The 24,784-nt window shown below is 41.3% G+C and overlaps 2 protein-coding genes across 5 annotated transcripts in view; one reads left to right on the forward strand and one right to left on the reverse strand.

The window, feature by feature from the left end:
- Positions 1-515: 515 nt before the first annotated feature.
- Positions 516-20,356, reverse strand: LOC117501795. 2 transcript variants are annotated; one of them, XM_034160756.1, is made up of 4 exons: positions 19,749-20,182; positions 19,602-19,664; positions 9,705-9,774; positions 516-3,089 (listed from the first exon to the last, which is right to left on the reverse strand). In XM_034160756.1, the coding sequence occupies exons 3-4, from the start codon at positions 9,763-9,765 to the stop codon at positions 535-537; spliced, it is 2,616 nt and encodes an 871-aa protein (XP_034016647.1). In that variant the 5' UTR covers positions 9,766-9,774; positions 19,602-19,664; positions 19,749-20,182; the 3' UTR covers positions 516-534. The 2 variants fall into 2 exon arrangements, with proteins under 2 accessions (XP_034016647.1, XP_034016646.1); XM_034160755.1 differs by lacking the exons at positions 19,602-19,664; positions 19,749-20,182 and adding an exon at positions 20,326-20,356.
- Positions 20,357-20,420: 64 nt separating this feature from the next.
- The window catches only part of LOC117502242 (F-box/LRR-repeat protein 6-like), a 28,623-nt gene continuing 24,259 nt past the window's right edge, over positions 20,421-24,784 (forward strand). The window contains exons 1-2 of one of the 3 annotated variants that reach the window (XM_034161291.1): positions 20,442-20,484; positions 20,565-20,567. The gene's annotated coding sequence lies outside the window, so the exon portion shown is untranslated. The other 2 variants (XM_034161290.1, XM_034161292.1) reach the window with 2 other exon arrangements.

Raw genomic sequence — 24,784 nt, forward strand, 5'->3', positions numbered from 1 at the left:
AAAGGAAAAGCTCATTTTGTCAGTTGACAACATTTAACTCAGCATAAAAGTTACTGATTTTGCACAAATAATATGGGTACACAATGAAATACACCTTACACATTAAGTCTCAGTCCAAAAAATGTTCATTAAAAAGCACGGCTACAATATATTTCCATGCAAAAAAAACAAAGAATCATCAAAACTACTGTATGAAACAGAAAACATGACATAATATTTCCCACCAATTGTACCAAAAGACAACCATTATCAAACAAAATGTTGGTTATTTTTCATTGCTGAATAATGGAAAATTTCCCTTGTATATTCAGAGAGCTCAAGCTGATATACAAAGGAGCTCGTCTGACCAACAGTCCAAAATCCAAAAAAAACAATTCTAAAAAAAAAAAAAATTAAACAGAGAATGTCACGATGAGTCGATTAATAAGTCAGACTATTGATTTTTTTTTATCATAATCATCTAATCAGTGAATTCAATGATTGTTTTAGATCACACACTATGGCATTTGTCGTACTTTAGACTTTTTTTTATATTTAAGATGGCTTGCTGCTGTTTTCACCCTGACCAGCAGGGGCCACTGACGCGTGTTTCAGCGCAGGCTTGATTTTTGTCTTTCTAGGAGCTAAAACAAGAGAGTAACCCGGTTTAACACGGGGAAGTGAGAGCTTCAGCTTCAACATCATGTTTCCCCCGCTGCTAAGTGCACAATCCAAGTTTGGGTCTGTGTTGTTGAGAACCATTTTCTGGTAAAGTATCTCACAGCGAATGGCTTCCTTCTTCTCAGCTCTGGATTTTCCATCAAAACGTAGCATCATTTTGTCCAAATCCTGTTGTGTCTTGCATGGCCCTCCATTTGAGTTTACTGTCGCTATTATATAGTCTCTGTCCATGTTCAGCTCACGATCATCTTCAAGCACATCATGCTTTCCTCTTCCCTTCTTGTCTCTGCTTTTAATGCTGCTGTAAGACTGATGATAGTGGTCACCTGTTTGCGCAACACTGGTACTGTTTTTAGTCAGCGGATGTTGGGAATCATCTGTAGAGTCAGCAGATGTGCTGGACATGGTATCGTCTTCTTGAGAGCTAGCTGAAGATGAGTGTCTCTCTATGGAATGCTTGGAGGACCTGTCAGGTCTTTTCTTCTTGTAAGGATAGGCATGCCCATAGGGATATTCTGCCATCATCACTGAGAATGTGCAGTTTACCATAGCTGTAGTCACATGTGGTGGAGGAATTTGGGAAAATATTCCTCCTGGCAGAAAATTCTTCAAGTTTTCCTCAGTGACGGCAGCAATTACCTTCACCATCCTCTTCAAACAAGCCCTGATTAGGTCCCTGTTGGTGTGCCACTGACCACAGAAATGGAAAATGCCATCAAAGTGTTTCTCTTGCAGTGGACACTGCAGGAAAACATTTGTAGCCTCTTCAGGTTCCAGCATAATTGATGGATCTTTAACCCAATAAAGGAACTTCTGGTAGAGACAGAGAAGGTACTGGCTGAAGAGTGCGTACTCACCTCCACTTTTCAACAGCTGCCAGTAGGGGCCAATGATTTTGCAATAAATTATGGCCAGAACGCATACAAAGCTCTGTATGAATGAATCATCTGCATCTGCGACCACACTCTCTAGGATTACATTCGGGCAGCTGTCATTGTTCAGTGACAACATATCTGAGAAAAAGAGTGAAATCTCTTTGTGGTGGTGAATAAGACCTGCCGCAGCTTCAAAGTAATTGTTGAACCGGTTTGACATATTGACCGCAAGTTTGGAGGGATTCCTTTTTTCCTCACAGAACGCTACCCAATGCTTTCTGAAGTTTGGCCTGTCAGGGGTGCGAGGGCTTAAAAGATCACAGGCCATATGAATATAACGTGAAGTAGCGCTTTCTGAGAAATTCACAAACTTCTTGAAATCTGGATTCTTATCACGGCCAAGTTTTTCCCCCGTTGACTGTGTGATCTCTTGTTCAAAGCTCATGATCTGCTGCTCAACTGCATTGTGTATATCAACAAGGAAATGAGCATTGCTGTGCAAAAAAAACACAGGAGAGGCCAGCGAATAATCTTTACTCAGCTTCTTAACGTGGTTCTCAAAATCGGTCAAGGCAGGATACTCCTTGCATGTCAGTGCGTAATGATTTTTCAGCAGATCCAAGGAAACTTGCTTGGAAGCTTCGGCTGTTCCATTGTACACACTTAACAGCTTCTGGGCCGACATCATTGCAATGTCAAGAAGAGTTAGAGCCTCACCTCTGTTATCCAGAGAGTCTTCTTCTAATGAGTTGGTTGCATCCAAATAATCATCATCACTTTCCTCATGTTCAGAAGTTCTTTTTGAATTTGATTCGTCATATTGCCCATTTTCAAAACTATCACTTTCCTCTCTTTCTGCCACCCTTTCACTGTATTCTCTTTTCATGCGCTTCCTCACAAGAAATCTTTGAGGATCAGCTTTTTTGGGCACCAGCTCAAATGGCGTTTGAAGAACATTTTCCATCACTGTGTTCCTCCGGTGACTTCTTGTTTCATAACTGCGGCAGTACAGTTTTAACTTTTTTATTTTCGCCCGAAGGACTTTGTATGCTTTATCAATTTGTCCATCCTTACAGTACTCTAAGTTGAAGTTTCTAAGCCAAGTAACTAAATTGATTAGGCCAATTTTTTCCCTGGCAACAAAGTTGCTCAGCTCAAGGATCAATCCGTTTGTGACTTCGATTGACTTTGCTCGCTCTGAAAAATCTCTCATCTCCAAAAGATGTTGCCTTTCAACGCCGATGCTGTCACATATGGGCCCAACAAAGTTAAAGTTCACCTCTGACTCCAAAAAGATCAGCCTCGCGTCACTTCCCAGACTCAATGTCGTTGCAATGCCCCTCTCAATCAAACAACGAAAGTCAGCTGTCAGATGTGTGGGGAAAATCTTCTTCAGCCATTCTGTGATGGCAAGCCAAGGAAAATTATTGTCTTCTTTCATGAGTCCGACTTGAATCAGAAGTCTGTTCTTACATGGTGCCTTTTCAAGGTCTAATCCCTCCCCAGTCTGAGGACCAATGAAGTCTGCAACAAGTTTCCAGTAGTATTCATCTCCTGAAAGACATAGAAGATGGCAAGTGAGGAGAAAAATAACATACGGGTGCCAAAATCTAGACTTGTGACACCTTTCGGCATTTTTGGGACAAAGTTGGCAACCAGTCTTATTTTGTCAATTTGGGTGTACTGAATTTAAATCTGCCACATGACAAACTCTATCTGGCCTCTGTTGACCTCTAGAGGTCACTGAACTTTGTGACCCTAAGAACCCCATTGCAACCCAGTTTCTCAGCTTCATAAGCAATCAAATGCACTGAAGTGATGAAAAACTTAACAGATGGCCAACTTTTGTCAATTCTAGGGTGCTGAATTGAATTTTTTCATTTGAAGAAACTATCTGACCTCTGGTGGCCTCTAGAGATCATTGACATTTACAATCAAAAACAGCAAACGGAAAACAGTTTATTTCCCTCATAAAGCAATTAAATACACTAATATGATGGATGGAATTAAAAATTGGTCTTATTTTGCCAATCTGGAGATGCCAAATTCAAATATTCCATATGCCAAACTCCATCTGGTCTCTGGTATCCTTTAGATGTCACTGAACTTTGCATACGTGCAATACTCCAATAAAGCATGCGTTGTGCTCCTAAACCAAGATGTGTGTTCTACATTACTACATCAGCTTAAAATCTAAATTCCTCAAGTGCTTGTGCTAAATTTAGATGAACACTGTCTTGAAGACGTTTTATTCAAAATAGCCATCATACTTTGACATTAGTGTACATCCATATTTAGTCTGCTTTTTTCAGCAAATATTGCCAGAAATGTGGCAACGACATGCAGCAGTACACTGCAGCTTGTTTCTTGCAGTTGCAGTTCTTCGTTTGATACTGTGGTGCAGCCGCATGTCACAAGATTGATAGTCTGCGGCACAGAAGGAAGGGAAGTGAGAACTGGCAAAAAGAGCATCTTTCTCAATTCGCCAGTTCCGGTGGAGGTAGTGCAGGTCTTTGTTGATCTACTTGGAGCCATACAGCTGCTTGATAGTGTGCCCTCTTGATATGAAATGACAAGGCACCCTGACTTAGAGGTGATGTCTCCAGGCGAACAGCCTGAGCAAATAGAGAGGCCCTGGCACTATTTGATGAGGTGCATGAGCCAGTTTTGAAAACCTTGCAAATAAAGGCCTCTACATAAGCACAGGCTGTACTGCTTAAGTCACCTCTTCCAAGTTCTTTCGGGAGATTATGGTGCTCCATGAATACTTTGAAACAACATTTCTTTTAGTGTCCTGCCAAGAAAGAAGTGGTATCACATCTTGTGATAGCATTAAAGGCTGGCAGGGAACTGAGCAGAGCATAGCCAAGGTTCTCATCAACTGTGTGAATTTCTGCTTCTTTGAGGTGCCTGCCTTCATCCAAACTTTATCACACTTGATGCTGGCAAAATGGGCTAAAAGGAGAACCAAATATCTGTGTCTCTTGAGGCCACAACAATAGCAGAGGCTTGGCTTTTGGTGCAATGGAGCACCATCCTGGTGTCTGACTCTTCATGCCTGGCCTCAAGTTCTTCTACATTAACATCAGATGTTGAAGTCTCCACATGCTCTTCTATCAGTGAATCTCACTGGCCATGAAATTCTACCACTTCAGAGGCAGTGGTACATTCTGATCTCTGATCTCCCACCGAACTGGGTCTTCTTGGCACATTTAATGCGAGTGTCACACCTTATTGACAGGTCATAGTATCTATCAAACACAATGTGTATGCACTTGAAAGGTTCCCCAGTTTGCATGATAGATGTATCTTGGAGCATGCACATGGTCTCTGTACTGCAGAGTCTACCCTTGCAGTGGCTAGCATCCACATCTAGGTCAACTAAAACTGGATCAAGATAGGCCACACCATGATGCATACATTCAGAAACAAGTGTAAAAGGCAGTTTCTATGTCTGTTAATTAGTCCTCAATGAATTGATATTTTTAGGTCTTGATTTATTGGGATATGTTCAGATAGCTGCATAATTAATTATAACTCAGACGTTTTTTGTGCTCAACAGGGCTAATATGTAGATTTTGTGGTATCAGAATTTGAGCTTTAGGAAAATTGTTGTATGGCTGGGGGGGCCTGGCTGCCTTTTGTTTCTGTCTTCTGTGCTGTCTTTTGTTTTTCCTTCCAGGTGGCTTGCATTCAGGACTGAGTGGCTGTGTGGCTGAGTTTTCAGGACCTCACCCTGATCACCTGAGGCTGATCATGTGCAGCTCGTCAGGACTCACAGCTGTGGTGCATCTACACGGATTGGAGCATGGTGGCATTTAAGTCTGGAGTACACAGTGTGTATTTGCCAGAGACTCGACCTTGTGACCAGACGGGTGAGATCGTCGTCTCGAGAGCCATCTCATCATCAGTGGATGCAGAGAACGTCCAGGTTTGATGCATGGTCTGTGAAAGAGGAGGGGGTGAGGTCTCACGCTCGTCAGCACACTTCCTGAGACTCGGTTTATCGCGGCCACCTGGGGGGTGTCGGCGGGGTCCTTGGGTCCGAACTGGTTCTGGCTCCGGACCGTTTGTGCTGCTAGGAGCGCACCGCAAATCCACCATGCCAGACCGCACTTATTTGTTTGTACTTTTTCACATCACTGTTATGTCATTAAATTTTGTTATCCTTTGTACCGTGCTCTGCTTATTTTATACTGGGTCCTTCAAACGCTGGTCGGTTCTCCGGGCTGCGTCCGACACATAACAAAAATAAGTGATTAAAAACAAAACAGAGTTTTTGAAAAGAAGATAAGTAAAAACAATATCCTGAAATAATGGGAACTAAACAGAAACATAAACTGGAAGGTCAATTACTTCCAGAGATCGCCAGAGGTCATACAGGTTTTTACAGTTGAGTTTTAAATACTCCCCCAAAAGTCACACATGAAACTATTTGCCAACTTAAATATCATTGTAACACACAGCTTTCTGAAGCTTTCTGAAGGCAAGAAGCTGTTCAATTTGCCATTTTTGGTCATAAAGGTCAATGACCTCTAGAAGTCACCAGAGGTCAGATATAATTCTTCAAATTTTCAAATCAGCACCCTAGAACTGACAAAAAAAAGGCCATTTGTTAAGTTTATTCATCACTTCAGCGCATTCGATTGCTTATTGACAGATACCCTCTCTACTTTTAAGATTAGGCTTAAAACTTTCCTTTTCGCTAAGGCTTATAGTTAGGGCTGGATCGGGTGACCCTGGACCATCCCTTGGTTATGTTGCTTTAGACGTAGACTGTGTTTCATAATTATTGTATGGCCTTGCCTTGCAATGTGGAGCGCCTTGGGGCAACTGTTTGTTGTGATTTGGCGCTATACAAGAAAAAAGTTGATTGATTGATTGATTGATTATGAAGCTGAGAAACTGGGTTCCGATGGGGCACTTAGGGTTGTTGACCCCAAAATGTGAATCAGATGAAAATTGTGATTTATCTGCAAACCATTAATGAAAATTTATGCAAACCGTGAATGTCCGCGAGCCGTTAATAATTTTGCCGCAAACTGAATAAAATCTCCCACAAAACGTGAACTCAGGTCTTGCAAAATGTAAGTCGCAAAATGTGAAGATTATGTTATGACATACAGTGAGACAAATAATTATTTAATCCACTGTCGATTTTGCAAGTTTTCCCACCTACAAAGAATGGAGAGGTCTGTATAGGTACACTTCAACTGTCAGAGACAGAATCTACTTTTTTAAATAATTATTTGCATGAAATAAATATTTGATACAACAGAAAAACAAACCTTAACATTCGGTACAGAAACCATTGTTTGTACTTACAGACGTTACACGTTTCCTGTAGTTGACCAAGTTTTCACACATTGCAGCAGGGATTTTGGTCCACTCCTCCATACAGATCTTCTCCAGATCTTTCAGATTTTGAGTTTCAGTTCCCTCCAAAGATTTTCTATTGATTTTCTATTCAGGTCTTGAGACTGACTAGGCCACTCCAAGACCTTGAATTTGTTAAGTATGTGTGTGTGTGCCCAATAATTCATTCATTCATTCATTTTATTTCATTTATATAGAGCCAAATCACAACAAAGTTGCCTCAAGGTGCTTCATACAAGTAAGGTCTAACCTTACCAACCCCCAGAGCAAGCACACAGGCGACAATGGTAAAGAAAAAACTTCCTCTGAGGAAGAAACGTCAAGGAGACAAGACTCAAAGGGTTGACCCTCTGCTTGGGCCATGATACAGACACAATTCACATAACGAATATACAGGAAATGCTGTTGGTGCACAGGACAGGATGGTTACAGAAACAGAAACCACACCCATCTCTGGATGGAGCCGCACGTCAAACAGAGAGAGAGAGAGAGAAAAAAAACAGAATCAGGCATCAGAAAGAAAAAAAAATACACTATAATTTGTCAGCATTAAGCAACAAGAAGAACTAAAGAAATACTAAGGTGATTGCTGGCCATTAGCCCTAAGCTTGACTAAAAGACCCAGAATTTAGATCAAGTTGAGGCCGTGGCTCACTCCATTTCCTAATAAAATGAATTAAGAGTAAAAATCATAGCAACATACTATGCCAGTCTGCTAGACATACAAAAGGGAAAATAAGTGCGTCTTAAGCCTGGACTTGAAAGTCTCCACAGAATCTGACTGTTTTATTGATGCAGGGAGATCATTCCACAGAACAGGGGCACAATAAGACAAAGCTCTGTGACCTGCAGACTTTTTATTCACCCTAGGGACACAAAGTAGTCCTGCACCCTGAGAACATAGAGCCTGGGCCGGTACGTGGGGTTTAATTAGGTCAGCTAGGTAGGGAGGTGCCAGTCTTTGAACAATTTTATAGACTAGTAGCAGAACCTTAAAATCTGATCTCACAGGGACAGGAAGCCAGTGAAGAGACACCAAAATAGGTGTCATGTGGTCGTGTCAAAAGTCTGGCAGCAGCATTTTGAACCAATTGAAGACCCCTAATGCTGAACTGCAGTAAACCAGAAAACAGAACATTGCAGTAGTCCAAGAGATAAGTGCATGGATCAGGGTCTCAGCATTGGCCAAAGACAGAATGGGACGAATCTTCGCTATATTTCACAGCTGGAAGAAAACAGTCCTCGTAATATCTCTAATATGGAGGTCAAAGGACAACATACGGTCAAAAATTTCCCCAAGGTTCCTCACTTTGTCGGTGTGATGTATGACACACGAGCTTAGGCTAAGCGTTAGCTGGTCAAATTGATGCAGATGTCTCACTGGACCAAGAACCATCATTTTAGTCTTATCAGAGTTTAAAAGTACATCCAGCTTCTCACTGATGCAAGGCAAACTTCTAAGGATTTTATGTGGATGAGATTAGCAGCAGTTATCGGCATGTATAACTGAGTATCATCAGCATAGCAGTGAAAGGTAATCCCAAAACGCTGCAATATGCGCCCAAGGGGTGCATATTGCGGCATTTTGGAATTCATTTCATTCATTCATTCAAAAAAAATCATATGATGTGATTTTCAGATTTTTTTTTTTTAGATTCTGTCTCTCACAGTTGAAGTGTACCTAAGATAAAAAATTACAGACCTCTCCATTCTTTGTAGGTTGGAAAACCTGCAAAATCGATAGTGGATCAAATCGATAGTGGACCTACTGCTGACTTCCAGTACAACTCAGGTACATGCCACATGCAGAAGTATTAGGAATGTGAGGAGGCATTAGGGAGGGTGAGGAGGAAGAGTATAGGGGCCCGGTGAAGGACTTTGGAAGGTGGTGCCAGCAGAATAAGCTCCTGCTGAACACCACCAAAATGAAGAAGGTGGTGCTCGATTTTCTACGGAGGCCAACCTCTCTACAGCCCATCATTATTGATGGATCAGAGGTGGAGGTGGTTTCCATCTACAAGCACCTGGGGCTGCAGCTGGACAACAGGCTGAACTGGGCAGCAAACATGGACGCTGTGTACAAGAAGGGGCATAGCAGGATGCATTTTCTTAGAAGGCTGGCTTCTTTTAGCGTCCGTTCGAAGCTTCTGTACATGTTTTATCAGTCCAATGTGTCATTAAAAAAGGCAGGTTCTTGGACTGTGTCTGGACTCTGTGGAGAAGGAGATGGAACAGAGACTGAAGAACTCGTTTGTCCCTCGCACAATCAGGCTGTATAATGCAGTCACTTCAGCCAGGGGCAGGAGAAGTGAGATGGAAATGTCCCCTGCAGTGCCTTAAACTCCTTTTACTATGACTTGAATTTAATAGTGATGTATTATTTATTGCTACTTTTTTAATGTGTGTTTTTACTTGTGTGAATGGGAGCGACAGACCGCCACATAATTTCCTTCAGGATTAATAAAGTATTTATCTATCAATCTTTGTACATCTGCCCCCAATCATAGGCCTATTATGTGCACAGCAGTAAAACTATCCGAGTAGTACTTAAGATTCTTCAATATGAAATTGCACCAACAGAAAAACAGTTTGACAAATCAATATACAAAGCTTGACTTAGCAATTAAAAGGATTCTAGCAAGTCATGTTTTGAAAGTAATCAGATATTATGTATCAATTGTGATCCATATTATCACCAAAATGTAGAAAGCTATGATTCCACAGAAATTTCACATCCCTGAGTCACTGTATACAACATTGTGTGTCCTGATGACTAAGTATTTGTAGACTTACTCAGATTTTCTTCAGTTTCAACTGCTTTCCCAGAGAGAGAGAAATCTTCACCCTCTTCCATTGTCAATCGCTTTAAGAGAAAGAGATACAATTTCAGTGATTTTCAACGAGGGAAAATATTTTTTTTTGGGGGGGGGGGGGGGGGGTGTAGTAGAGTCCCTTTATTCAGGGAGTAGAGACATGATGAGCCAAAAAAAAAAAAAAAAAAAAAAAAAAAAAAAAAAAAGTCACATGACTCATGGTCCCATCTTGGGGCCAAAATAGCATTCGCTGTTAATCTGTCTGCATGTAAATCAGCTATTTTATTTTTTTATTCGCTGATAATGCCGAGTGCATTTGGAGGCACAAATAGACACAACAAGGGCTTCAAGATGTACAGATTCCCTTCAGATCTGAACAGAAGAAAAATTTGGGAAAATAAAGCCAGTTGTGTGGGATGGAAGTGACTTCATCGTCAAAAGTTTGCAAGGTAAATTTATTGTTCATTCCCATGTACAGTAAAACTCACCTACACTGTCATCATATAAACAAGATATTTGCAGTTACCAGACAAAAGAAGTCCCAATGTTTCTCTATTGTTTTCCATGTAATAAACACTGTATCAAACAGATTTTGTATAACGGATTTTTCGTCCTGTCCCATCATAATGTATTTCCATTAAAAACCCCAAGCATGTGGGAGTCATTTCTGTGATTAAAAACTGGCTGTTTATTTTTTTCACACCGTGTTCAGACTCGGACCCACAGTCTGGATGTACACCTGTTAAATCAGACACTGCAAAAGGCTGTGATTTGATACTTTTCTGCTTTTACTCTTTCCTCTCATATTTTAATAGTGTTTGCAGCACGCACACTGATTACATTTCGGGATCACATACATTTGGCAGAAAAGTCCACACATTTACAGCACGGACTCGGAAAAAGATGAAATTGTACAGCTTACCTTTGAATTGGAGGTGATGATTGTAAAAAGAAAAGCTTGTTGAGGGTCAAATTAGTCCAGAACGGTCAAGCAAGTCATTGCATGACAAAGAGTTACAGAGCTGCAGAAGTGTAATTCAGAGGTTCATTCAGTAGTTCAGCACAACTGGCCCCAAAATGGCCCCATGTTCTCAGTTGATGTTACTCTCTGAATAAAGGCACACTAGTTGTAGGACGATGTTTCTGTGCCATCATGCAGATTTTTAAGTTTAGGGTGTTCCCTCTCTGTTTTCCCAGGTAATTATTTATTTTTCACATTATTAAGAGTTTTGGACATTTGCTGAACCATAAGCCCAGGTGGTCTTGTGAAATCTTCAGTCTGCAGACAAGACATTCTTTTTTTTTTTTCCTCTTATTGCACATTTCATTTGCACTTGTTATTACTGTGATTTATTCAGTGTTTAGTGTACGTATATTTATACATGCCGTACAGAGTGCAGCTCAAACCAAAGTCAAATTCCTTGTTTTCTGTGGATATTTGGCAAATAACACAACCTTTGAGAAACGGCTGTGGAGTGCAGCATTTCCACAAAAGCTGCACTGATAAATGAACTGTACAGCCTGCTGATAAAAATGCTTATCAAATCTGAATAAAGGCATTTTTTAATAGTTAAACATGATTCATTTAAAATGCACATCCTTTCGCAAAAAAAAAAAAAAAATGTATACAAACACTGCTTCACTTTAAATGCACAATAAATCTGTTTCAGATGATCATCGCAAAACCTTTCTCTTAAAAGGGTTTATTTTACTCAGCGTGTGACTTTGTAAACTTATAGCATCGCATTCTACATTGATTAGCTCTTACAGTAGTTATGTGCATGCCCTATGGTCTTCTTCTCCATTTTTTGTGGGAGCATTACAGCACCACAAACAGGCCTGGCATATGTACTACAGCGCTAAATGAAGCCTCAAGGCAAAGAATTTGCCTCAAACATTTTTTCTAATCGAATTATTGGAGTTACTCAATTAATCGTTTCAGCCCTATTAAGGAATACAGTTTTTTTTTAAACTAGGGTCCCTCTCATTTAATCCAGAAAAGCACATAAAACAAGAATGGGCATTAAAGAGTGCAGCACCCACAACTTATTTGTTTGACACTGAATCATGCCAATTAATACTTTGTAATTTAGTAACATTGTAATATATGGTTCTATGTGGTGTTCACATGAGAAGAGCAGACCTGCCCAGAACTGAGACTGAACATCTGGGAGAAAGAGGCATCACACAATACCAATGCCAAGTGGCTGGTAGACAGCCACCTCCCAGAATCCATCCAACAACAGTATCAGGGATGAAAAGCTGGACAGCACCACACCTCATATGATCCACACCGACTGGCTGAAGAAGCTAACAGCACTCTGTGTGCACCTGGCAGCACAAATGGGTGGGCTACCAACAGCAGGTACTCACCGAGACTGGCTAACACAGGGCAGGACAATCCTGATCATGAAAGACACCCACAAGGGTACGACACCCTCAGACTACCGGTCAGTTAGCTGCCTCTCCACAACATGGACGTTCCTATCAGGCATCATAGCAACCAAGTTGAGTTGGCATATGCATCACCACATGAGCACAGCTCAGAAGGGCATTGGAAACAATACCAGAGGGTCGAAGCACCAGGTACTGATTGACCGAGCAATGCACCAGGACTTAAAGACCAGGCAGACCAACTTGAGCACAGCCTGGATTGACTACAAGAAGGCCTGACTCAATGCCTCACACATGGATATTAGAGTGCTTGGACCTATACAAAGCACCAATAACCTTCATCAGAAACTCAATGGGACTGTGGAAGACATCCCTGGAGGCCAACTCCAAGGCAATTGCACAAGTCACCATCAAGTGGAGAATATGCCAAGTTGATGCAGAGTCCCTGCTGCTATTCTGCATAGGCTTCAACACTCTTGGCCAACTCAACACAAAAAGCGGCTATGGATATCGATTCACGAGTGGAGTAACCCTCAACCACCTCCTGTATATGGATGACATCAAGCTGTATGCCAAGAGTGAGGGAGACAGTGACTCACTTCACCAGAATCTACAGTGAGAATGTCATTCAGATTGGATAAGTGTGGCCGAATGGTGGCACAAAGAGGGAAAATGATTCAAATTGAGCGGGTGGACCCTCAATACACTGCACTTCTCGCTCAGCAAGAAGTGCAACGTATTGCAATTTAACCGCTCCACACAAACAGCATTAACATCGTAACATAATTTGTATATTGTGCCTAAAACTCTCGTGAATATATTATCTGGGTTTATAGACATTGTTATTGTGTTTTGTTTTATGTAAACATGATCAGGTTATTTCTCTGTTATTTTCAATGGGAATCGCCGTGAGCTGTGATTGCTTCCTGTTCATAAGAGAAATGTGAAGTTAGCGACACCAGCAACCATAGTCAGTTGTCTTCCGGGGGCCAGAGCAGGCGACATTGAAGGAAATTTGAAACTGCTGGCTAAGGCTAAGCGTAAATTTGGTAAGATTGTAATTCACGTCGGCAGTAATGACACCCGGTTACGCCAATCGGAGGTCACTAAAATTAACATTAAATCGGTGTGTAACTTTGCAAAAACAATGTCGGACTCTGTAGTTTTCTCTGGGCCCCTCCCCAATCAGACCGGGAGTGACATGTTTAGCCGCATGTTCTCCGTGAATTGCTGGCTGTCTGAGTGGTGTCCAAAAAATGAGGTGGGCTTCATAGATAATTGGCAAAGCTTCTGGGGAAAACCTGGTCTTGTTAGGAGAGACGGCATCCATCCCACTTTGGATGGAGCAGCTCTCATTTCTAGAAATCTGGCTAATTTTCTTAAATCCTCCAAACCGTGACTATCCAGGGTTGGGACCAGGAAGCAGAGTTGTAGTCTTACACACCTCTCTGCAGCTTCTCTCCCCCTGCCATCCCCTCATTACCCCATCCCCGTAGAGACGGTGCCTGCTCCCAGACCACCAATAACCAGCAAAAATCTATTTAAGCATAAAAATTCAAAAAGAAAAAATAATATAGCACCTTCAACTGCACCACAGACTAAAACAGTTAAATGTGGTCTATTAAACATTAGGTCTCTCTCTTCTAAGTCCCTGTTGGTAAATGATCTAATAATTGATCAACATATTGATTTATTCTGCCTAACAGAAACCTGGTTACAGCAGGATGAATATGTTAGTTTAAATGAGTCAACACCCCCGAGTCACACTAACTGTCAGAATGCTCGTAGCACGGGCCGGGGCGGTGGATTAGCAGCAATCTTCCATTCCAGCTTATTAATTAATCAAAAACCCAGACAGAGCTTTAATTCATTTGAAAGCTTGTCTCTTAGTCTTGTCCATCCAAATTGGAAGTCCCAAAAACCAGTTTTATTTGTTATTATCTATCGTCCACCTGGTCGTTACTGTGAGTTTCTCTGTGAATTTTCAGACCTTTTGTCTGACTTAGTGCTTAGCTCAGATAAGATAATTATAGTGGGCGATTTTAACATCCACACAGATGCTGAGAATGACAGCCTCAACACTGCATTTAATCTATTATTAGACTCTATTGGCTTTGCTCAAAAAGTAAATGAGTCCACCCACCACTTTAATCATATCTTAGATCTTGTTCTGACTTATGGTATGGAAATAGAAGACTTAACAGTATTCCCTGAAAACTCCCTTCTGTCTGATCATTTTTTAATAACATTTACATTTACTCTGATGGACTACCCAGCAGTAGGGAATAAGTTTCATTACACTAGAAGTCTTTCAGAAAGCGCTGTAACTAGGTTTAAGGATATGATTCCTTCTTTATGTTCTCTAATGCCATATAACAACACAGTGCAGAGTAGCTACCTAAACTCTGTAAGGGAGATAGAGTATCTCGTCAATAGTTTTACATCCTCATTGAAGACAGCTTTGGATGCTGTAGCTCCTCTGAAAAAGAGAGCTTTAAATCAGAAGTGTCTGACTCCATGGTATAACTCTCAAACTCGTAGCTTAAAGCAGATAACCCGTAAGTTGGAGAGGAAATGGCGTCTCACTAATTTAGAAGATCTTCACTTAGCCTGGAAAAAGAGTCTGTTGCTCTATAAAAAAGCCCTCCGTAAAGCTAGGACATCTTTCTACTCATCACTAATTGAAGAAAATAAGAACAACCCCAGGTTTCTTTTCAGCACTGTAGCCAGGCTGACAAAGAGTCAGAGCTCTATTGAGCTGAGTATTCCATTAACTTTAACTAGTAATGAGTTCATGACTTTCTTTGCTAACAAAATTTTAACTATTAGAGAAAAAATTACTCATAACCATCCCAAAGACGTATCGTTATCTTTGGCTGCTTTCAGTGATGCCGGTATTTGGTTAGACTCTTTCTCTCCGATTGTTCTGTCTGAGTTATTTTCATTAGTTACTTCATCCAAACCATCAACATGTTTATTAGACCCCATTCCTACCAGGCTGCTCAAGGAAGCCCTACCATTATTTAATGCTTCGATCTTAAATATGATCAATCTATCTTTGTTAGTTGGCTATGTACCACAGGCTTTTAAGGTGGCAGTAATTAAACCATTACTTAAAAAGCCATCACTTGACCCAGCTATCTTAGCTAATTATAGGCCAATCTCCAACCTTCCTTTTCTCTCAAAAATTCTTGAAAGGGTAGTTGTAAAACAGCTAACTGATCATCTGCAGAGGAATGGTCTATTTGAAGAGTTTCAGTCAGGTTTTAGAATTCATCATAGTACAGAAACAGCATTAGTGAAGGTTACAAATGATCTTCTTATGGCCTCGGACAGTGGACTCATCTCTGTGCTTGTTCTGTTAGACCTCAGTGCTGCTTTTGATACTGTTGACCATAAAATTTTATTACAGAGATTAGAGCATGCCATAGGTATTAAAGGCACTGCGCTGCGGTGGTTTGAATCATATTTGTCTAATAGATTACAATTTGTTCATGTAAATGGGGAATCTTCTTCACAGACTAAAGTTAATTATGGAGTTCCACAAGGTTCTGTGCTAGGACCAATTTTATTCACTTTATATATGCTTCCCTTAGGCAGTATTATTAGACGGTATTGCTTAAATTTTCATTGTTACGCAGATGATACCCAGCTTTATCTATCCATGAAGCCAGACGACACACACCAATTAGCTAAACTGCAGGATTGTCTTACAGACATAAAGACATGGATGACCTCTAATTTCCTGCTTTTAAACTCAGATAAAACTGAAGTTATTGTACTTGGCCCCACAAATCTTAGAAACATGGTGTCTAACCAGATCCTTACTGTGGATGGCATTACCCTGACCTCTAGTAATACTGTGAGAAATCTTGGAGTCATTTTTGATCAGGATATGTCATTCAAAGCGCATATTAAACAAATATGTAGGACTGCTTTTTTGCATTTACGCAATATCTCTAAAATCAGAAAGGTCTTGTCTCAGAGTGATGCTGAAAAACTAATTCATGCATTTATTTCCTCTAGGCTGGACTATTGTAATTCATTATTATCAGGTTGTCCTAAAAGTTCCCTAAAAAGCCTTCAGTTAATTCAAAATGCTGCAGCTAGAGTGCTGACGGGGACTAGAAGGAGAGAGCATATCTCACCCATATTGGCCTCTCTTCATTGGCTTCCTGTTAATTCTAGAATAGAATTTAAAATTCTTCTTCTTACTTATAAGGTTTTGAATAATCAGGTCCCATCTTATCTTAGGGACCTCGTAGTACCATATCACCCCAATAGAGCGCTTCGCTCTCAGACTGCAGGCTTACTTGTAGTTCCTAGGGTTTGTAAGAGTAGAATGGGAGGCAGAGCCTTCAGCTTTCAGGCTCCTCTCCTGTGGAACCAGCTCCCAATTCAGATCAGGGAGACAGACACCCTCTCTACTTTTAAGATTAGGCTTAAAACTTTCCTTTTTGCTAAAGCTTATAGTTAGGGCTGGATCAGGTGACCCTGAACCATCCCTTAGTTATGCTGCTATAGACGTAGACTGCTGGGGGGTTCCCATGATGCACTGTTTCTTTCTCTTTTTGCTCTGTATGCACCACTCTGCATTTAATCATTAGTGATCGATCTCTGCTCCCCTCCACAGCATGTCTTTTTCCTGGTTCTCTCCCTCAGCCCCAACCAGTCCCAGCAGAAGACTGCCCCTCCCTGAGCCTGGTTCTGCTGGAGGTTTCTTCCTGTTAAAAGGGAGTTTTTCCTTCCCACTGTAGCCAAGTGCTTGCTCACAGGGGGTCGTTTTGACCGTTGGGGTTTTACATCATTATTGTATGGCCTTGCCTTACAATATAAAGCGCCTTGGGGCAACTGTTTGTTGTGATTTGGCGCTATATAAAAAAAAAAATTGATTGATTGATTGATATCATTCTGGGGGAAAGTGCTTTACTCTTTAATGCCCTGCTTCTTGTCCTTTACAACACTGTTTGTGCTGTTCGCTCCAGAGAAATATATATGTCTGAAATTCAGTTTGCGTTTATTAAATTGAACATAGCAGACACAGATTATTTTGAATATTTGTTTTAGCAAGTTTTTAGGGTGTCATGCATGCAGTATGTTATTAACGTCATGAAAGCCATAAAAAAATTACATTTTGGTAGTATAATGAACATTTCCAATTGTTGTCATGTGGTTTCTCTAGGTTCTTTAGACTGCTGCAACTCTCTGGCGCACAAGGGATTATGGGATATCTCAATAGGGCGAATGAACAACTTTGTTACCAAGCCAACAACATGCACACCTCGGCAAGCAAATATCCTGACTGAAGCAATCTTAAACATGTTGGTGACTGATATGTGACCGATCTCACTTTACCACAATGATGGAAAAGAAATAAGATACAACCTTTGAGAAGGTCAGTCTCACTCTCTTTCTCTCTGAATTTCAATTTGCTTCATTGGCATGAATGTATTCAAACAATATTGCCAAGAATAACACATAGTTACATTAGGAACACATAATGCTGTCATGGTTTAAAATCCTGCAGGACAGCAAGGTCCCCCTGCTCAAGCCAGCACATGTCCGGGCCCATTTGAAGTTCACCAGTGACCATCTGGATGATCCAGAGGAGGCATGGGAGAAGGTCATGTGGTCAGATGAGACCAGAATAGAGCTTTTTGGAATCAACTCCACTTACCATGTTTAAAGGATGAGAACAAACCCAAGAAAACCATCCCAACCGTGACGCATGGGGGTGGAAACATCATACTCTGGGGGTGCTCTTCTGCAAAGGGGGCAGGACGACTGCACTGTATTGAAGGGAGGATGGATGGGGTCATGTATTGCGAGATTTTGGCAAACAACCTCCTTCCCTCAGTAAGAGCACTGAAGATGGGTCATGGCTGGGTCTTCCAGCATGACAATGACCCCAAACACACTGCCAGGGCAACTAAGGAGGGGTTCCGTAAGAAGCATTTCAAGGCCCTGGAGTGGCCTGGCCAGTCTCCAGACCTGAACTCAATAGAAAATCTTTGGAGGGAGCTGAAACTCCAAAACCTGAAAGATCTAGAGATCTGTATGGAGGACTGGATCAAAATCCCTGCTGCAGTGTGTGAAAACGTGATCAAGAACTACAGGAAACGTCTGACCTCTGTAATTGTAAACAAAGGCTGCTGTACCAAATATTAACACTGATTTTCACAGGTGTTCAAATACTTATTTGCAGCAGTAACATACAAATAAATTATTAACAAATCATACATTGTGATTTCCAGATTTTTTTTTTTAGACTATGTCTCTCACAGTGGACATGCACCCAAGATGAAAATTTCGGACACCTCCATGATTTCTAAGTGGGAGAACTTGCAAAATCACAGGGTGTTCAAATACTTATTTTCCTCACTGTGTGTGTGTATATATAAATATATATATATACACACACACACACACACACACACATAGGGTTTTCATGTGACATATCGGTCACGTCATTTTGCGCCCCGCGGCCATTTTGTATTACGACGCAGTGGCCGCTGTGATATGTTACGTGCATTTGGTGAAAAACTGCAGAAGCTTCAGCAATGGTCAACCTTTGTGCTGTTGTTTGTTGTTCAAACAGAGGTGATAAAAATGAGGCAGGTCGCTCATTTTACAGGCTACCAGAAGTTATTGTGCATCAAGCAGTGGAGTGTTACGAGATTTGTAAGTGACACAGAGACCTGGCAGAGCAGATCTGAACGAAGCTTTAATATGGCCAGAACCAAGCAGACCGCCCAGAAGAGCGCTCCAGCTACCATCGGTGTGAAGAAGCCTCACAGGTACAGGCCCGGCACCGTGGCACTGAGAGAGATCCGCCGCTACCAGAAATCCATCAAGCTGCTGATCCGCAAGCTGCTCTTCCAGCGCCTGGTGAGAGAAATCGCTCAGGACTTCAAGACCGACCTCCGCTTTCAGAGCTCCGCTGGGATGCTCGGCAGGAGGCCGGCGAGGCTGCCATGGTCGGCAGCTTCCTCCATGTACAACGGCGAAGTGGAAAACACCAAAAAGTTCACAATATCGCAGTGTGACACTGTTGGCCAGTTTGTTACATCACCACTAAATTCACTATCTGGTGTAAAATACGGATCCACTGAACCAACTGCTACACATCTATCATGATAAATAGCTTTATCTCAAGGGTTTAAAGCATCATAATAACCGTACATTCTCTCCATTTTTCTATCACGCGGCAGCCTCCTTGTAATCTAGAATGGAGACGGCACCTGTGCTGCAGCAAATCAGTCACATGATTGAAAACCCTCTCTCTCTCTCTCTCTCATATATATATATATATTTGAAGTTAGCAGTTTTATATGACAAAATAAACTGAACATGGAAACAACTTTTGACAGAAATCCATATACAAAGAGGTTTTGCAGCTCTGTGGCATGGAAGTTAAAATGCAAGTACTGGTTGTTCATGTTTTATTGTATTGAGTGTGAATAAGACAACAGTAATGACTTACTTTCTGGATTTTGTGTACTTCGAGAACACTGAAGCTCCAAAGAAAACTTATTTCTTCTTTTTCCTACAGAAATGACACAAGATAGATATATTTTACAACACTGTTTTGACTGTGACAGGCTGGCGTGTGGTCGAGGGTGAACATCACCTCTTGCCTTATGACTGCTGGGATAGGCCTCTGTTTGCTTTGTTCTTTACCTCATCTTCAAATTGAAAGCGCTGGTGCCATCCCCTTACTGATGTCTGACTATCAAAATGAACAGTTGCATGATTGATCTGGATCTATTGTGCAGCATAAAATAAATAAATAAATAAGTCCCCTATTTTTCTGCCCATCTTCTGCTCTCGGTTTAGGTGAAGGTTCCTAGGACAAAGGACGGAGAGCATTCACTCAGGCCATGCTGCTGGTAATGCTACCTCTGGAAATATTCAACGTTATTTCTCCTAGTACATGTTACTTACTTATCAAATCTAAAACCGGCTGTATTTTGCTTTCACAACGAATCTAAATATACTAAAGATTAAGACCTTTTTATAACATGAGTTAACGGTACACGATATGCTAAAATGCTAATTTAACAATTGTAGCTGCAAGAAAACGTAAAACTAAACTGTGAGAAGAGTACGCACAGTACCACATTAAGAATGGTACGCGTCATACAAGCAGTTCCTAAAAACAGCCTCAAAAAACAATTTTTTGTGTGTGTAAATATTATTGTTCTTACCACCCTGAAAGGCTTGTTAGCTGGTTTGCGCACAAGTTCTCTGCCCGTGATTGGATACTTTCTCACAAAAGGCGGGATGTTGTTGAACTATCCACCAATCGCGTCATGACTTGCCAGAGCGGCGAACTGCATTGTGGGTGTAGAGTGTTGCTCCTTTGTGTGTTAACTACCAGGTAATAAAATACAGCGTAGTAGTTTATGAATCATGGTAAAATTGAAGCAGTATTTTTTTATTTTAGAAAATTGTGCATCTAGTTCTTGTTAAAGTAACGACAGCCGGTTTTCACTTTTATAATAATTATACTGACTAGCTAGCCAGCTAGCTTACATTAGCTTTAAACTTGCCGTATATCGCCGTTTATTATTGACATTTGTCAATTAATCGTTTATACAGTTTACTAATAGTGGAAAATATCATTCATAAATAATGATTTAAAAGCTTTATGTGAGAAGTATATGTTTAGTTGGGCAGATGGTCCAAAATGTTCCACGTACAGTATCATGTAATTATATTGAAAAACCTAAAAGTCTTGAATGTTTGGCAAGTAATCAGTTACCTAAAACGACAGCTATCTGAGCCATTTTGTAGTGTGGACAAATATACTCAACAAAAATATAAACGCAACACTTTTGGTTTTGCTCCCATTTTGTATGAGATGAACTCAAAGATCTAAAACTTTTTCCACATACACAATATCACCATTTCCCTCAAATATTGTTCACAAACCAGTCTAAATCTGTGATAGTGAGCACTTCTCCTTTGCTGAGATAATCCAACCCACCTCACAGGTGTGCCATATCAAGATGCTGATTAGACACCATGATTAGTGCACAGGTGTGCCTTAGACTGCCCACAATAAAAGGCCACTCTGAAAGGTGCAGTTTTGTTTTATTGGGAGGGGGATACCAGTCAGTATCTGGTGTGACCACCATTTGCCTCATGCAATGCAACACATCTCCTTCGCATCATCCGTGAAGAGAACACCTCTCCAACGTGCCAAACGCCAGCGAATGTGAGCATTTGCCCACTCAAGTCGGTTATGACGACGAACTGGAGTCAGGTCGAGACCCCGATGAGGACGACGAGCATGCAGATGAGCTTCCCTGAGACGGTTTCTGACAGTTTGTGCAGAAATTCTTTGGTTATGCAAACCGATTGTTTCAGCAGCTGTCCGAGTGGCTGGTCTCAGACGATCTTGGAGGTGAACATGCTGGATGTGGAGGTCCTGGGCTGGTGTGGTTACACATGGTCTGCGGTTGTGAGGCTGGTTGGATGTACTTCCAAATTCTCTGAAACGCCTTTGGAGACGGCTATGGTAGAGACATGAACATTCAATACACGAGCAACAGCTCTGGTTGACATTCCTGCTGTCAGCATGCCGATTGCACGCTCTCTCAAACTGCACCTTTCAGAGTGGCCTTTTATTGTGGGCAGTCTAAGGCACACGTGTACTAATCATGGTGTCTAATCAGCATCTTGATATGGCACACCTGTGAGGTGGGATGGATTATCTCAGCAAAGGAGAAGTGTTCACTATCACAGATTTAGACTGGTTTGTGAACAATATTTGAGGGAAATGGTGATATTGTGTATGTGGAAAAAGTTTTAGATCTTTGAGTTCATCTCATACAAAATGGGAGCAAAACCAAAAGTGTTGCGTTTATATTTTTGTTGAGTATATATTCATGTGGATGCAGTCACTTCCGGCGAAGTGGCCAATCCGAAGGCGAGAATTCGTGCTTCCGCGACTGGCCGTCCGATGAAAACAAGCTGGGGCTGCATTGACTGTCTGTTGAAATCAGCTGGTTTTTATTTGGTCTCTAGCTTGCTTCTAACAGCCAGCTGACGGCTGTCACTGACTGGAACAATGAGATTTATACACCAAGCCGACCTGAAATTAACCATTGTACATTAAATTGACTTTATTGACGAGTCTGACCCCTTTGAAAAGTGATTAAATTACATGTATTTGTATTGAGCTCTGTGATGTTTTCATCAGCCAAAAATGGCCACCAGAGGGCGCTTGGTGTAAAGTCTGCTGCAACCCTTATATTATTTTTTTAAATTTGGTTTATATCCACTGGACTTGACAGGTTTGTGTCCCAAATTTAGCAATAAAAGTGGTTGATCTGAAGTGAACGTACTTTTAAGCCTTGGTCCCACCAAATAATAAAGCCATAAATAATGAGCCACCTACAGATTTATCAGAAATTTCAGTGATTATTCGTATAAATGATCCACGTATAAATCTGTCACGTATCTGCTACGAAGAAGCCTCTATGTGCCTCTTTGTACCTCGCATGTGCCAGGTATCAGCCTCTAATGAGCCATGACTGACCTGTCACTTGAGCCCCGCCCAGCCTCGAATGGCTCATGTCGCCGCATATGATTCATGGTGCACGTTTAGGCATGGGTTTGGTCCAACCCTCCACCCCTCCCACACTTGGTCCCTTTAAAATGTGGGTTTTCAATTCGCAGCATCTATTACAAGATGTTGTCCTATTTTTTAAATACAGTCCAAAAAAGACACTCCTGCACAGTGTGGTCGGTGTGCGCATTCGTGCGTCAGGCTGCAGTTCACCTGTGTTCCAGAGTCATTAAATGCAGCAGTTTGGCATGTGCACCCAGTGCAAGGTTGAAAAAATGATGAAGGTAAAACTATTGTGGAGAGGTTTCTCTGTGACCACTGAGGTGGCCGCTTTAATTATATGCACCCGCGCCTGCATGGATCACTCCCCTCCCCCAAAAACCCATCCATAACCAGACCAGCTAGAACCAAACCACGGATTCCTGGACACTCGCCTCTGCGCTTCTTCTCGCTGGCTTTATTTCTTCCGTGGCTTACAGTCATTTTGACACTGGTGAGTCCAGCTTTTTACTTTGTGTTCATCCCTTATTGTCTGCAAAATTGCTCTTTTGCATGCTCACGTTCTGCGTAAATGCTCGTCTTGAGTGCGAGTCATTGCGTCAGTGCACACACAGCAGAGCTCATTTGATTGATTATAGCAAGATGTTAAATCTATCATAAAGATACTTTCACAGCTGTATAAGGAATGAACATGCAACTGTTTTACCAAGCTATTACAATATAAACATGACAAATAATTACCTTTTAGGCTGTTCCAAATACATTATCCACCTCATACAGCACGAGAGAGAGAGAGAGAGAAAGAGAGAAAAAAAGTTCCAGATGAAACGGTCCCCTGTGATTCCAGAAGCGATTAGAGGTGTTTTCAACATCCAAACTCTGACAGAAAATGATTAATCCACTAAAAATAATTATTTTATATCCAGAGTCCAGCACACAAAGCAGGTGGTATTGTCACGACAAAGTGCGCGAGAGGGCTGAGCCAAAATAGCCTGTCCTGTCCTCGTAGCCGCCAGGTGCTTGGATAATGGGCTTTTAACAGCCTCCTCCTCACCACAAACATGCCTCTAATATCCTTTTTGTCCTCGTAGTACCTCATACACATACTGCCCCACACTGTTGTTGCTAAATTTTGAACTTCTTGAAATTAGCGTCACGCTCAGAGATGGGCCTCGTTCGCTGAATATTCTGCCTCTAAGAGCCACTATTCTCCCATGTTTGTTGAATAACTGGACTTGTACCAAAACAGACATGCTACGTGGCTCATTATTCATTGTTCATTATTCAGTGGGACCAGGGCTTTACACTCAGCTTGGGAAACCCTGTCACCTATTCTTGATATGTGACATTATCGGTGGATTTGCTTGATCAAATGGCTTTGAAAGCTGGATAAAAAAATAAATAAGAACAGTGGTACCTGCACACTTTCAGAGTTGGAAAAACATGCAACAAAGCACCCATTATGTCATGTTCTGTTTTTTCTTAGCTCGTCACTTTCCAATAAACATAAAACAAATCAGTCAGCTGCCTACTTTGATATATTTTTCAAAATCTTTGAACATCAAAAAGTTTCTATAGTCAGAGACTTTAGTGGTTCATTTACACATTTGAGCTGTAATTCCTACCTTAACACACAACATTTCTTCTTTTTATTTATTTTGTTTTTGCAGGGACACAAAGTAGCACAAAAGCAGGTGCTTTCTAGTGTCAAATAGAATTGAAGAGAAGCTTTATTTACACATACATCGAGATTAGCAACCTCCTACTTTTAAACTCTGATAAGACTGAAATGATGGTTCTTGGTCCACTGAGACATTGGCATCAATTTGACCAGCTTACGCTTAGCCTAAGCTTGTGTGTCATACGTCACACTGACAAAGTGGGGAACCTTGGGGTAATTTTTGGTCCTACGTTGTCCTTTGACCTCCACATTAGAGACATTAGAGGACTGCTTTCTTCCACCTGCGAAATATAGTGAAGATTCGTCCCATCCTGTCTATGGCTGATGCAGAGACCCTGATTCATACATTTGTTTCTTCTAGATTGGATGACTGCAATGTTCTATTTTCTGGTTTACTGCAGTCCAGCAT

The sequence above is a fragment of the Thalassophryne amazonica genome, chromosome 20 (assembly GCF_902500255.1).
Source record: "Thalassophryne amazonica chromosome 20, fThaAma1.1, whole genome shotgun sequence".
Lineage (NCBI taxonomy): Eukaryota > Metazoa > Chordata > Actinopteri > Batrachoidiformes > Batrachoididae > Thalassophryne > Thalassophryne amazonica.

Bases quoted from the DNA above. Each gene is read 5' to 3' on its own strand.
- LOC117501795 (XM_034160755.1), bottom strand. From the start codon at position 9,765: ATGGAAGAGGGTGAAGATTTCTCTCTCTCTGGGAAAGCAGTTGAAACT. The intron at 3,090-9,704 runs GTAAGTCTACAA...TATGTCTTTCAG, and splicing joins TGAAACTGAAGAAAATCTGA to GAGATGAATACTACTGGAAA.